At 49.5% G+C, this 12,071-nt stretch overlaps 1 protein-coding gene across 5 annotated transcripts in view; it reads left to right on the top strand.

The window, feature by feature from the left end:
- LOC137322962 (mesoderm induction early response protein 3-like) overlaps positions 1–12,071 on the top strand; it is a 68,688-nt gene that overhangs the window by 4,481 nt on the left and 52,136 nt on the right. For 3 of the 5 annotated variants that reach the window (XM_067986247.1, XM_067986230.1, XM_067986240.1), the window contains exon 2: positions 8,854–8,878. In XM_067986247.1, coding sequence (XP_067842348.1) covers positions 8,854–8,878 — 25 coding nt within the window. Of the gene's footprint in view, positions 1–168; positions 623–8,853; positions 8,879–12,071 lie in introns of those variants that run through there. The other 2 variants (XM_067986265.1, XM_067986255.1) reach the window with 1 other exon arrangement.

Here is a 12,071-nt window from a genome sequence, read left to right as displayed (position 1 = left end):
GAGGGCGGGGCGGGCGAGGGAGCGAGGGCGGGGCGAGGGGGCGAGGGAGCGAGGGCGGGGCGGGCGAGGGAGCCGGGGCGGGCGAGGGAGCGAGGGCGGGGCGGGCGAGGGCGGGGCGAGCGAGGGCGGGGCCTCGAGCCTGCTCCGCCGTTGAATCAGATCATGGCTGATCTTCGATCTCATCTCCACTTTCCTACCTGATGCCCATATCCTTTGATTCCTTTAGTGTCCAAAAATCTATTGATCTCAGCCTTGAATAGATTCAACGACTCAGCATCCACAGCCCTCTGGGGTAGAGAATTCCAAAGATTCACAACCATCTGAGTGAAGAAATTTCTCCTCATCTCAGTCCTAAATGGCCAACCCCATATCTTGAGACTATGCCCCCTAGTTCTAGACTCTCCAACTAGGGGAAACAGCCTCTCGGCATCTACCCTGTCAAGCCCTCTCAGAATCTTATATGTTTCAATGAGATCATCTCTCATTCTTCTAAACTCCAGAGAATATAGGCCTATTCAACTCAATCTCTCCTCATAGGACAAGCCTCTCATCCCAGGAATCAACCTAGTGAACCTTTGTTGCACCGCCTCTAAGGAGACCAAAACTGTACACAGTACTCCAGGTGTGGTCTCACCAAAACTTCCTTACTCTTGTACTCCAACCCCCTTACAATAAAGGCCAACATACCATTTGCCTTCCTAATTGCTTGCTGTACCTGCATGTTAACTTTCTGTGTTTCATGTACAAGGACACCCAAATCCCTCTGAACACCAACATTTAATAGTTTCTCACCCTTGACAAAAATATTCTGTTTTTCTATTCTTCCTACCAAAGTGAATAACCTCACGTTGCGACATATTATACTCCATCTGCCACCTTCTTGCCCACTGGCAAAATTTGTCTATATCCCTTTGTGTCCTCCTCACAGCTTACTCTCCCACCTAACTTTGTATCGGCAGCAAATTTGGATGCATTACACTCGGTTCCTTTATCTAATTCATTAATATAGATTGTAAATCCTTGTGACACCCCACTAGTAACAGCCTGCCAACTTGAAAATGACCCGTTTATTCCTGCTTTGTTTTCTGTTCGTTAACCAATCCTCTATCTACGCTAAAATATTACCACCAACCCCATGAGCCTTTATCCTGTGTGGGAAGGGGCGGGGAGAGGGGGAAGGGGCGGGGAGAAGGAGAAGGGGCGGGGAGAAGGGGGGAGGGAGAGGAGAGAAGAGAAGAGAAGAAGGGCGGGGAGAGGGGCGGGGCGAGGGGAGGGGCGGGGCGAGGGGAGGGGCGGGGCGAGGAGAGGAGAGGGGCGGGGAGAGGAGAGGGGCGGGGAGGGAGAGGAGAGGGGCGGGGAGAAGGGGGGAGGGAGAGGAAAGGGGCGGAGAGAAGGGGGGAGGGAGAGGAAAGGGGCAGAGTGGAGAGGGAGAGATGACGGGGAGAGGGAGAGAAAATTGACAGGGGAGGGGAATGGGCAGATAAGGCAGAGGGAAAGGATTCGGGTTGGGGAAGGAGAAAACAGGAAGGGGAGAGGGAGAGAAAACAGGCAGAGGGAAGGAGAGGGAGAGAAAACGGACAAAGGGACGCAGACGGAATGGGTGGGAGAGAAAACGGGCAGAGGGAATGGGCAGGAGAGGAAACGGTCCGAGGGAATGGGAGGACATGGAAACGGGCAGCAGGAATGGGAGAGGGAAAGAAATCGGAGAGATGGCGATAGAATGGGCAGGGAGAAGGAGGGCAGGGAGAAGGGGCGAGGGAGAGAAGAGGGGCAGGGAGGAGCGGAAGGGGAGAGAAAACCGGCAGAGTGGAGAGGGAGAGATGACGGGGAGAGGGAGAGAAAATTGACAGGGGAGGGGAATGGGCAGATAAGGGAAGAAGGAGAGGAAAAGCGAAGAGGGGGAGAGTGAGAGAAAACGGGCAGTGAGGTGGAGGGAGAGAAATCGGACAGAGGGAAGGAGAGGGAGATAAAATGGGCAGTGGGACACAGATGAAATGGGAGCGGGAGGGAGAGGGAACGGGAGGGCGTGGAAACGGCAGTGCGAATGGGAGAGGGGGAGAAATCGGAGTGACGGTGAGTGAACGGGCAGAGAGAAGGGGAGATGGAGAATAAACGGCAAAGGAAGGGAGGGAGAGAATAGGGGTGTGAGAGAGAGAGTTACCGGGAATGAGAGGGAGAGGAAAGGGCCTGAAAGAAGGGCATGGTGAGAAAAGGGGCAGTGCGAGAGGGAGAGAAAAGGGGAGAGGGAGAGAAAACGGGCAGAGGGAAGGGGAGAGGGAGACTAAATGCAGGGAAGGGGAGATAGTGAGTAGGGGTGAGGGAGAGAGTTACCTGGAAGGAGAGAGAGAGGAAACGGACAGGGTGGGAGGAAAAGGGCCGAAAGAAGTGAATGGTGAAAAAACGGGCGGGGAGAAGAAGGGGAGAGGGAGAGAAAACGGGCGGGGAGAAGAAGGGGAGAGGGGGAGAAAACGGGCGGGGAGAAGAAGGGGAGAGGGGGAGAAGAAGGGGAGAGGGGGAGAAGAAGGGGAGAGGGGGAGAAGAAGGGGAGAGGGGGAGAAGAAGGGGAGAGGGGGAGAAGAAGGGGAGAGGGGGAGAAGACGGGCGGGGAGAAGAAGGGGAGAGGGGGAGAAGACGGGCGGGGAGAAGAAGGGGAGAGGGGGAGAAGACGGGCGGGGAGAAGAAGGGGAGAGGGGGAGAAAACGGGCGGGGAGAAGAAGGGGAGAGGGGGAGAAAACGGGCGGGGAGAAGAAGGGGAGAGGGGGAGAAAACGGGCGGGGAGAAGAAGGGGAGAGGGGGAGAAAACGGGCGGAGGGGAGAGGGGGAGAAAACGGGCGGAGGGGAGAGGGGGAGAAAACGGGCGGAGGGGAGAGGGGGAGAAAACGGGCGGAGGGGAGAGGGGGAGAAAACGGGCGGGGGGAAGAGGGGGAGAAAACGGGCGGGGGGGAGAAAACGGGCGGGGGGAGAAAACGGGCGGGGGGGAAGAGGGGGAGAAAACGGGCGGGGGGGGGGGAAGAGGGGGAGAAAACGGGCGGGGGGGGGGGGAAGAGGGGGTGAAAACGGGCGGGGGGGAAGACGGGGAGAAAACGGGCGGGGGGGAAGACGGGGAGAAAACGGGCGGGGGGGAAGACGGGGAGAAAACGGGCGGGGGGGAAGACGGGGAGAAAACGGGCGGGGAGAAGAAGGGGAGAGGGGGAGAAAACGGGCGGGGAGAAGAAGGGGAGAGGGGGAGAAAACGGGCGGGGAGAAGAAGGGGAGAGGGGGAGAAAACGGGCGGGGAGAAGAAGGGGAGAGGGGGAGAAAACGGGTGGGGAGAAGAAGGGGAGAGGGGGAGAAAACGGGCGGGGAGAGGGGGAGAAAACGGGCGGGGAGAAGAATGGGAGAGGGGGAGAAAACGGGCGGAGGGGAGAGGGGGAGAAAACGGGCGGAGGGGAGAGGGGGAGAAAACGGGCGGAGGGGAGAGGGGGAGAAAACGGGCGGAGGGGAGAGGGGGAGAAAACGGGCGGGGGGGAGAAAACGGGCGGGGGGGAGAAAACGGGCGGGGGGGAGAAAACGGGCGGGGGGGAGAAAACGGGCGGGGGGAAGAGGGAGAAAACGGGAGGGGGAGAAAACGGGCGGAGGGGAGAGGGGGAGAAAATGGGCGGGGGAGGACGGGGAGAGGGAGAGAAAAGGGTGAGAGAGGACGGGGAGAGGGAGAGAAAAGGGTGAGAGAGGTCGGGGAGAGGGAGAGAAAAGGGTGAGAGAGGTCGGGGAGAGGGAGAGAAAAGGGTGAGAGAGGACGGGGAGAGGGAGAGAAAAGGGTGAGAGAGGACGGGGAGAGGGAGAGAAAAGGGTGAGAGAGGACGGGGAGAGGGAGAGAAAAGGGTGAGAGAGGACGGGGAGAGGGAGAGAAAAGGGTGAGAGAGGACGGGGAGAGGAAGAAAACGGGCAGAGAGAAGGGGAGGAAGAAAACGGGCAGAGAGAAGGGGAGGAAGAAAACGGGCAGAGAGAAGGGGAGGAAGAAAACGGGCAGAGAGAAGGGGAGGAAGAAAACGGGCAGAGAGAAGGGGAGGAAGAAAACGGGCAGAGAGAAGGGGAGGAAGAAAACGGGCAGAGAGAAGGGGAGGAAGAAAACGGGCAGAGAGAAGGGGAGGAAGAAAACGGGCAGAGAGAAGGAGAGGAAGAAAACGGGCAGAGAGAAGGGGAGGAAGAAAACGGGCAGAGAGAAGGGGAGGAAGAAAACGGGCAGAGAGAAGGGGAGGAAGAAAACGGGCAGAGAGAAGGGGAGGAAGAAAACGGGCAGAGAGAAGGGGAGGAAGAAAACGGGCAGAGAGAAGGGGAGGAAGAAAACGGGCAGAGAGAAGGGGAGGAAGAAAACGGGCAGAGAGAAGGGGAGGAAGAAAACGGGCAGAGAGAAGGGGAGGAAGAAAACGGGCAGAGAGAAGGGGAGGAAGAAAACGGGCAGAGAGAAGGGGAGGAAGAAAACGGGCAGAGAGAAGGGGAGGAAGAAAACGGGCAGAGAGAAGGGGAGGAAGAAAACGGGCAGAGAGAAGGGGAGGAAGAAAACGGGCAGAGAGAAGGGGAGGAAGAAAACGGGCAGAGAGAAGGGGAGGAAGAAAACGGGCAGAGAGAAGGGGAGGAAGAAAACGGGCAGAGAGAAGGGGAGCGGGAGAGATAGCGGGCGGAGGAGAGAGGGAGAGAAACAGGCAGATAAGGGGAGACGGAGAGGAAACGCAGGGCGAGGGAGAGCAAACAGGCAGAGATGTGGAGAGGGAAGGGCAGAGGGAGAGCAAACGGGCAGAGATGTGGAGATGGAAGGGCAGGGGGAGGGGAGAGGACGAGGCAGAGCAGGGGGGCAGAGGGAGAGGAGGGGAGAGGCAGAGGGAGAGTAAAGGAGCAGATGGAGGGGAGAGACAGAGGCAGAGATGGGGGGCAGAGGGAGAGTAAAGGAGCAGAGGGAAAAGGGAGGGGAGAGGGAGAGAAAAGAGACAGAGGGAACAGGCTCTGAAAGGGAGGGGGAGAGAAAATGGGGAGGGGAGGGGGAGAGAAAATGGGGAGGGGAGGGGGAGAGAAAATGGGGAGGGGAGGGGGAGAGAAAATGGGGAGGGGAGGGGGAGAGAAAATGGGGAGGGGAGGGGAGAGGAGGGGTATGGGGGAGAGAAAACAGACACAGAGTGGGAGGGAAAGTGGGAGTGTAGAAAGGCAGAGACATGGAGGTGCAGTGAAGATAGCTAAATGGAGAAGGAGGGCAGTCAGAGGGGAGGAGTGAATACAGAGAACAAAAGAGAAGGAGGTGGGGTGAATCAGCTAGAGACCACGGAAAGAGGGAGAAAACAGCCAGAGAAAGTTGGAGAAGCAGAGCCAACAGCCAGAGAGTGGGAGATGGAGGGAGAAAACAGCCAGAGGAAGTTAGCGATAGAGCAAACAACCAGCAAGAGGGAGAGTGCCATAGAGATGTGGAAGTTGGAGAGAAAACAGACTGAGAGAGAGAGCGAGAAAAAAGAAAACTCCCAAGGATACAGATATAGAAAACAACTGGGGAAGCACTTGGGAGAGAGAGAAAACATTTTGGGAGAGGTGGCAGAAATAGTAAACGGGGGCAGGTAGAGTGAGATAGAAAACAGCTTTGAGGGAGTGGTAGAGAGATATATATTAAACAGCTTATGAGGGAAGAAAAGAGAGAAATAGAAAACTGCCAGGGATAGAATTGGGGAGAGAGGTGTCAAACAGCTGGTGGAATGGAGAGAGGTGTCAAACAGCTGGGAGGAGACAGATATTGACAGTTTGGGAGAGAGATAGAAAGCTTTGGGGGAGGGTAGAAGACAGATTGAAAGGTGATTTGAGGGGGAGAGAGATGGAAAGAAATTGCCAGGGGAGGAAAGAAGGAAGGGGGAAGGAGAAAATTGTGAAGCGATAATAATATAAAACAGCCATGAAGGGGGAGAGAGATAGATAGAAAACAGCTGGGTGAGGAAGGGAAGAGATAGTAAACAGCTGGGAAAATGGGTGGAAGTTATGTTGCAGCTGTACAGAGCTCTGGTTAGAGCCCATCTGGAGTACTGCATTCAGTTCTGGGCACCGCACCTCTGGAAGGATATATTGGCCTTGGAGGGGGTGCAGTGCAAATTCACTAGAGTGATACTGGGGCTAAAAGGGTTAAATTATGAGGCCAGGTTGCATAGTCTAGGCTTGCATTCCCTTAAATATAAAAGGTATGGGGGGGATCTAATTGAAGTGTTTAAGATGATTAAAGGATTTAATAGGGTAGATAGAAACTATTTCCTCTGATGGGAGAGTCCAGAACAAAGGGGCCATAACCTTAAAATTAGAGCTAGGTCGTTCAGGGGTGATGTAAGAAAGCACTTCTTCACATTAAGGGTAGTGGAAATCTGGAACTCTTTCCCCCAAAAATCTGTTGAGGCTAGGTCAATTGAAAATTTAAAAACTAAGATTGCTGGATTTTTGTTAGGCAATGGTATTAAGGGTTACGGAACCAAGGCGAGTAGATGAAGTTAAGATACAGATCAGTCATGACCTAATTGAATGGCAGAACAGGCTCGAGGGGCTGACTGGATAAAGTAATATAAAACAGTCAGAGGGAGGAGAGAGGAAAACAGCTGGGGAACTTTGAAAATAAGCTTGGGAGGAAAAAGGTGACTTTGGACATATGGTTCCTAAAGCTCTCCACCACTAGAATTTTCCTCGTATGTAAGAACATAAGAAATAGGAGCAGGAGTAGGCCATACGGCCCCTCGAGCCTGCTCCGCCATTCAATAAGACCATGGCTGATCTTCAATCTCAACTCCACTTTCTCGCCCAATCCCCATATCCCTTGATTCCCCTAGAGTCTAAAAATCTGTCAACCTCAGTCTTGAATATACTCAACGACTCAGCATCCACAGTCCTCTGGGGTAGAGAATTCCAAAGATTAATAACCCTCTCGGTGAAAAAATTCCTCCTCATCTCATTCTTAAATGGCCAACCCCCTATCCTGAGACTATGTCCCCTAGTTCTAGACTCTGCAGCCAGGGGAAACAACCTCTCCGCATTTACCGTCAAGCCCTCGTGTCATTTCTGGATCTGTCGTAAACTAATTGATAGAGATTAATTGCTGTGATTAGTCAACAACTCCATTATCATTGTATTATATGACTACCAGGATAGTAGAAGGCAAAGTATGGTGGTCTTACTTTGTCTAGCAATTCCTATGTACCAACAGAGGTGCAAAACAGCTGGAGAACAGAGAAAAGAACTTGGGAAGAAGGGTAGAAAGCATTGGTGAAGAAAGATTAAAAAATAGCTAGGTGGAAAGAAAGTAAGCTAGAAAACATGGAGGGGTAAGAGACAGAAAATAGCAAAGGGGAGTAAGATGGTAAACAGCTGGGAGTAGGGGCAGAGAAAACAACTGGGGGAGGAGAGATAGAGAAAAAAACAACCAAGGGAGGGGAGAGCGAGATGACAGATACAGAAAGCAGCCAGGGAATGAAATAGAAAACGTCTGCTAGGAGGGGCGGAGAGCAAGACGGATAGAAAACAGCCTAGGAGTGAAATCGAAAACAGTCAGGGAGCAGGGAGAGAGAGAGAGAGAGAGAGAGATAAGACAGAAGCAGCCAGAGAGCAAGATGAGAAACTGCCAGATAGTGAAGTATAAAACAGGTGGGTTAAGAGCAGGGAGAGAGCGATAGACAAGAGATGAACACAGTTGGAGGGAGAAAGAAAGAAACAAAACTGCTGGGGAGTGAGACGCAAAGTCTAAGAGTGAGAAAGGTTGGACGAAGAGGGGAGAGGTAGATGGATAGAAAACTTCCCTGCAATAGATACAGATAGAAAGTAGCAAGGGGAGAGAGGGAAAGAAAACCCCGGAGGAGGAAAGAGCAAGTTACAAAATGAACTGGGGAGGGGGAGGAAGAGAGAACACTGTCTTGGAGTGTGGGAGAGCAAAAACAGCTAGGGAGAAAACATTCAAACAGCCGGGGTAAGAGAGAAAGCACAGCTTGGGAGAGAGGGAGCAAACATTCAGAACAGCCCAGGGAGAGACCATCAAAGCAGTTGAAAGTGGGTGAAAGCATGAGAAACAGGTGGGAGGGAGGGAGAAATGTGTCCAAAACAACTGAGGGGGAGATTGTTCAAATCAGCTAGAAGGGAGAAAGCTTTAAAACAACTAAAGAGAAAAAATGTGGAGAAGATGTGAAAAAAAAACTCAAGGTGGGGGAAAGGAATGGAAAAAATATTTTTTTGTATATAAAACACAGCCTGCTAAAATGGCTAGGACAGAATAGGAGATAATGTTGAAGAGCTGGGTGGTGAGGTTAAAGAGAGAGAGCAGTGAAAATATATATAAAATAAAGTGAGTCACAGAGGATGGAGAATATTGCAAACAGCCAGGTAGGAGGAATGGGGAAGAAAAACAACCATTCAGAGAGGAAAGAAAATAACTTTTTAAAAAAAACACTAGCTGGAGAGACTAGTTGGGGAGAGTTACAATAATATGCAACCAGAGATAAAGAATTTAAACAAAAGTACTGCGGGGAGTGGGAAGGGGAGCCAGAGATTGAAAAATCTCTCCAGAGTGAGAGGATAAGAGATCATGAAAAGCTGACCAGAAGGAGAGATAATGTAAAAACGAAACTGGCCAGAGGGATTTTTTTAAAAATTTAAATTGTCTGCCAGTCTAGGGGGAAAGGAAAGGAGAGGAGAGGTTTTTAAAAAAGTACAGTCAAAGTGAGGGGGGGAAGAGAGATTAAACAACATCTGGATTTGTGTCCAACTCCAACCAGCAAATTATGGTAAAGATCGTGTGTACGGTGTTTGGCATGTTTTATGCAGGAAACCTGAATGTGTTTTTTTAATTAATGCATTTTAAACATTTTGTTTCAGGCTTCCTATGGAAGTTCGAGTCCAGGTACGTGCTGATCTACTTCACTTCCATCCCTGCTCCTAGTGGGAAATCGATTTCAAGGTGTTTGGGTGCGGCCCTTTGTTACATAATGTGGTTTTAAAAGTTTTATTTAAAAATAATAAATTGACTTGGAAGAAAATAATATACATGATTTTAAGTGGCTCCATCCTCCAGCCAAAGTAAGAGTGAAATACAGGGTTGGGTCTTTTATTATAAAGAATATATTACATTTAATGATTATGCATATACAGTTTAAAAAAATTTAAACTGGTGTCCTTCTGAGCAATTATATTTTGATTTTATTTCTTCAAAAGTCTTTTATTTTGCAATGACTAGATACAAATTCTAAATTTCATTAAAACTTTATTTGAAGAATTACTGTATTGTTCAGCTTTTGTTAAAAGCCTTTCAGTTGTTTGATAGCATTCTGGAAGTCATTCAGTTCTTGCTTTAACTTTTGAACATTCACTCTAATCCATAAACTCACAGACATTTGTTACCTTCCACGAATTCAGTTGATGTCTAAACTGCTCTTAAAATTTAATGTATCTACAATAAAATGGTGGGGCAAGAATTAGAATAAAAATATTAATATTTAATATCCTGAAAATATAGTATAACAATGGCAACCTCTTCAGGCAAAGAAACTCTTCAGCTTTTTATTAAATTTCTTGGCTGTGGCATTTAATCAGCATATGTACTGATGATTGCCTCTTGCAAATCTGAAACATTTAAGATACTGTTCAACATATGAGGGAGGAGCAAGAATAGATACTAATTTAATTCATAAGAGGTTGAGGCAAGTGATGCTGCTTTTGTTAGGGTATTTGGGCCAGATTTTGCTGTCAAAATAACGGTGAGGCTAATGGCGCCATTATTTATGTGCAAATGGTACAGCAAATTCATGCGAGGAGCAAATGCGCGTTTATATGCCAGTATCCAAAAGTTGCTGTCCGAGTTGCGCCACTCCGCTGTTAGCTTCGTGAATATGGCATTTCACTGTCTGCCCCACCATTGACACGCATTAAATTAATCAGGTTTCTGCTCCTGCCGCAGTTCTGAAATAGCCCTTATCAAAGTCACAAATGACATCCTATGTGACTGTGACTGTGGTAAACTATCCCTCCTCATCCTTCTTGTCCTGTCTGCAGCCTTCGACACAGTTGACCACACCATCTTCCTCTAATGCCTCTCCGCCGTCCAGCTGGGTGGGACTGCCCTCGCCTGGTTCCATTCTTATCTATCCAGTCGTAGTCAGAGAATCACCTTCAATGGCTTTTCTTCCCGCTCCCGCACCGTTACCTCTAGAGTTTCCTAAGGATCTATCCTTGGCGCTGTCACATTTCTCATCTAAATGCTGCCCCTCGGCGACATCATCCAAAAACACGACGTCAGGTTCTACATGTACACTGACAACACCCAACTCTACCTCACCAACACCTCTCTCAACCCCTTCACTGTCTCTGATTTGTCACACTGCTTGTTTGACATCCAGTAATGGATGAGCTGAAATTTCCTCCCATCTAAATATTGCGAAGACTAAAGACATTGTCTTCAGTCCCCGCTACAAACTCCGTTCCCTAGCCACCGACTCCATCCCTGTCCCTGGCCACTGTCTGTGGCTGAACCAAACTGTTCACAACCTTGGCGTCCTATTTGACCCTGAGATGAGCTTCCGACGATACATCCGCTTCATCACCGAGACCGCCTACTTCCACCTTAGTAACATCACCCGTCGCCGCCTCAGCTCATCTGCTGAAACCCTCCTCCATGCATTTATTCCCTCTAGACTTGGCTATTCCAATGCTGTCCTGGCCAGCCTCCCATTTTCCAGCCTCCATAAACTTTAGCTCATCCAAAACTCTGCTGCCCGTATCCTAACTCGCACCAAATCCTGTTCACCCATCACTCCTGTGCTCGCTGACCTACATTGGCTCCCGGTCTGCCAGCACCTCAATTTTGAAATTCTCATGCTTGTTTTCAATTTCCTCCACGGCCTCACCCCTCCCTATCTCTGTTAACTCCTCCAGCGCTAAAATCCTCCGAAACCTCTGTGCTCCTCCAATTCTGGCCTCTTGCTCATCCCCGATTTTAATCGCTCCACCATTAGCAGTTGTGTATTCAGCTGCCAAGGTCCTAAGCTCTGCAATTCCCTTCCTAAATCTCTCCGCCTCTCTCTCCTTTAAGATGCTCCTTAAAACCTGTCTCTTTGACCCTGTCCTAATATCTCCTTATGTGGTTTGGTGTCAAATTTTGTTTGATAATACAACTGTGAAGCACCTTGGGACATTTTACTTTGTTAAAGGCGCTAAAGAAATGCAAGTTGTTGATGTTGAATGTCGTGAAGTTGCTGTATTTGTGTGGTAGATAGGAACTAAACTCGCCACAGAAAGTTAATTCTTGTCCATTCCAGTATAAGTAGCCTTTTAATGATGTGATAAATGTTAATTACTGCCAATCAACTTCTCTCTGGCACAGACAATTAACTATTACAAGTGTGGAATCTCATTCCTTCAGGTATTAATTGTTGTTGGAGATTTTAAAAATGTAAAGTTAAAGAAATGTTTTCACTTTTCCTTTCTGTCTCTTTTTTTCTCTCTTTTAATCCAATATTTCTTTCCCTCTCTTTATTTCTCTTTCTGTACCTGATCTGACATTGACTTTACCCACTCTAGTTTACACTTCCTTCTCAGTCCTTGTGCTGTTTATTTCTCAATCCTTCAATCTGATTGGTTAAGGAGATACATAGTTGGTTGCCTTGTTTCCCTCGCTGCGATGTTATCAGCTCATACTTTCAGCAACTTACCATGCAAAAAATTTTAAAACATAAACGTACAAGGAGCTGAATTCCAGAGGTGAGGTGAGAGTGACTGCCCTTGATATCAAGGCAGCATTTGACCGAGTGTGGCACCAAGGAGCCCTAGTAAAATTGAAGTCCATGGGAATCAGGGGGAAACTCTCCAGTGGCTGGAGTCATACCTAGCACAAAGTAAGATGGTAGTGGTTGTTGGAGGTCAATCATCTCAGCCCCAAGACATTGCTGCAGGAGTTCCTCAGGGCAGTGTCCTAGGCCCATCCATCTTCAGCTGCTTCATTAATGACCTTCCCTCCATCATAACATCAGAAATGGAGATGTTCGCTGATGATTGCACAGTGTTCAGTTCCATTCGCAACCCCTCAGATAATGAAGCAGTCT

This window comes from Heptranchias perlo, chromosome 1 (assembly GCF_035084215.1).
Source record: "Heptranchias perlo isolate sHepPer1 chromosome 1, sHepPer1.hap1, whole genome shotgun sequence".
Classification (NCBI taxonomy): domain Eukaryota; kingdom Metazoa; phylum Chordata; class Chondrichthyes; order Hexanchiformes; family Hexanchidae; genus Heptranchias; species Heptranchias perlo.
Note: the sequence above shows the minus strand (reverse complement) of the source record. Positions and strands in the feature narration are given on the sequence as shown.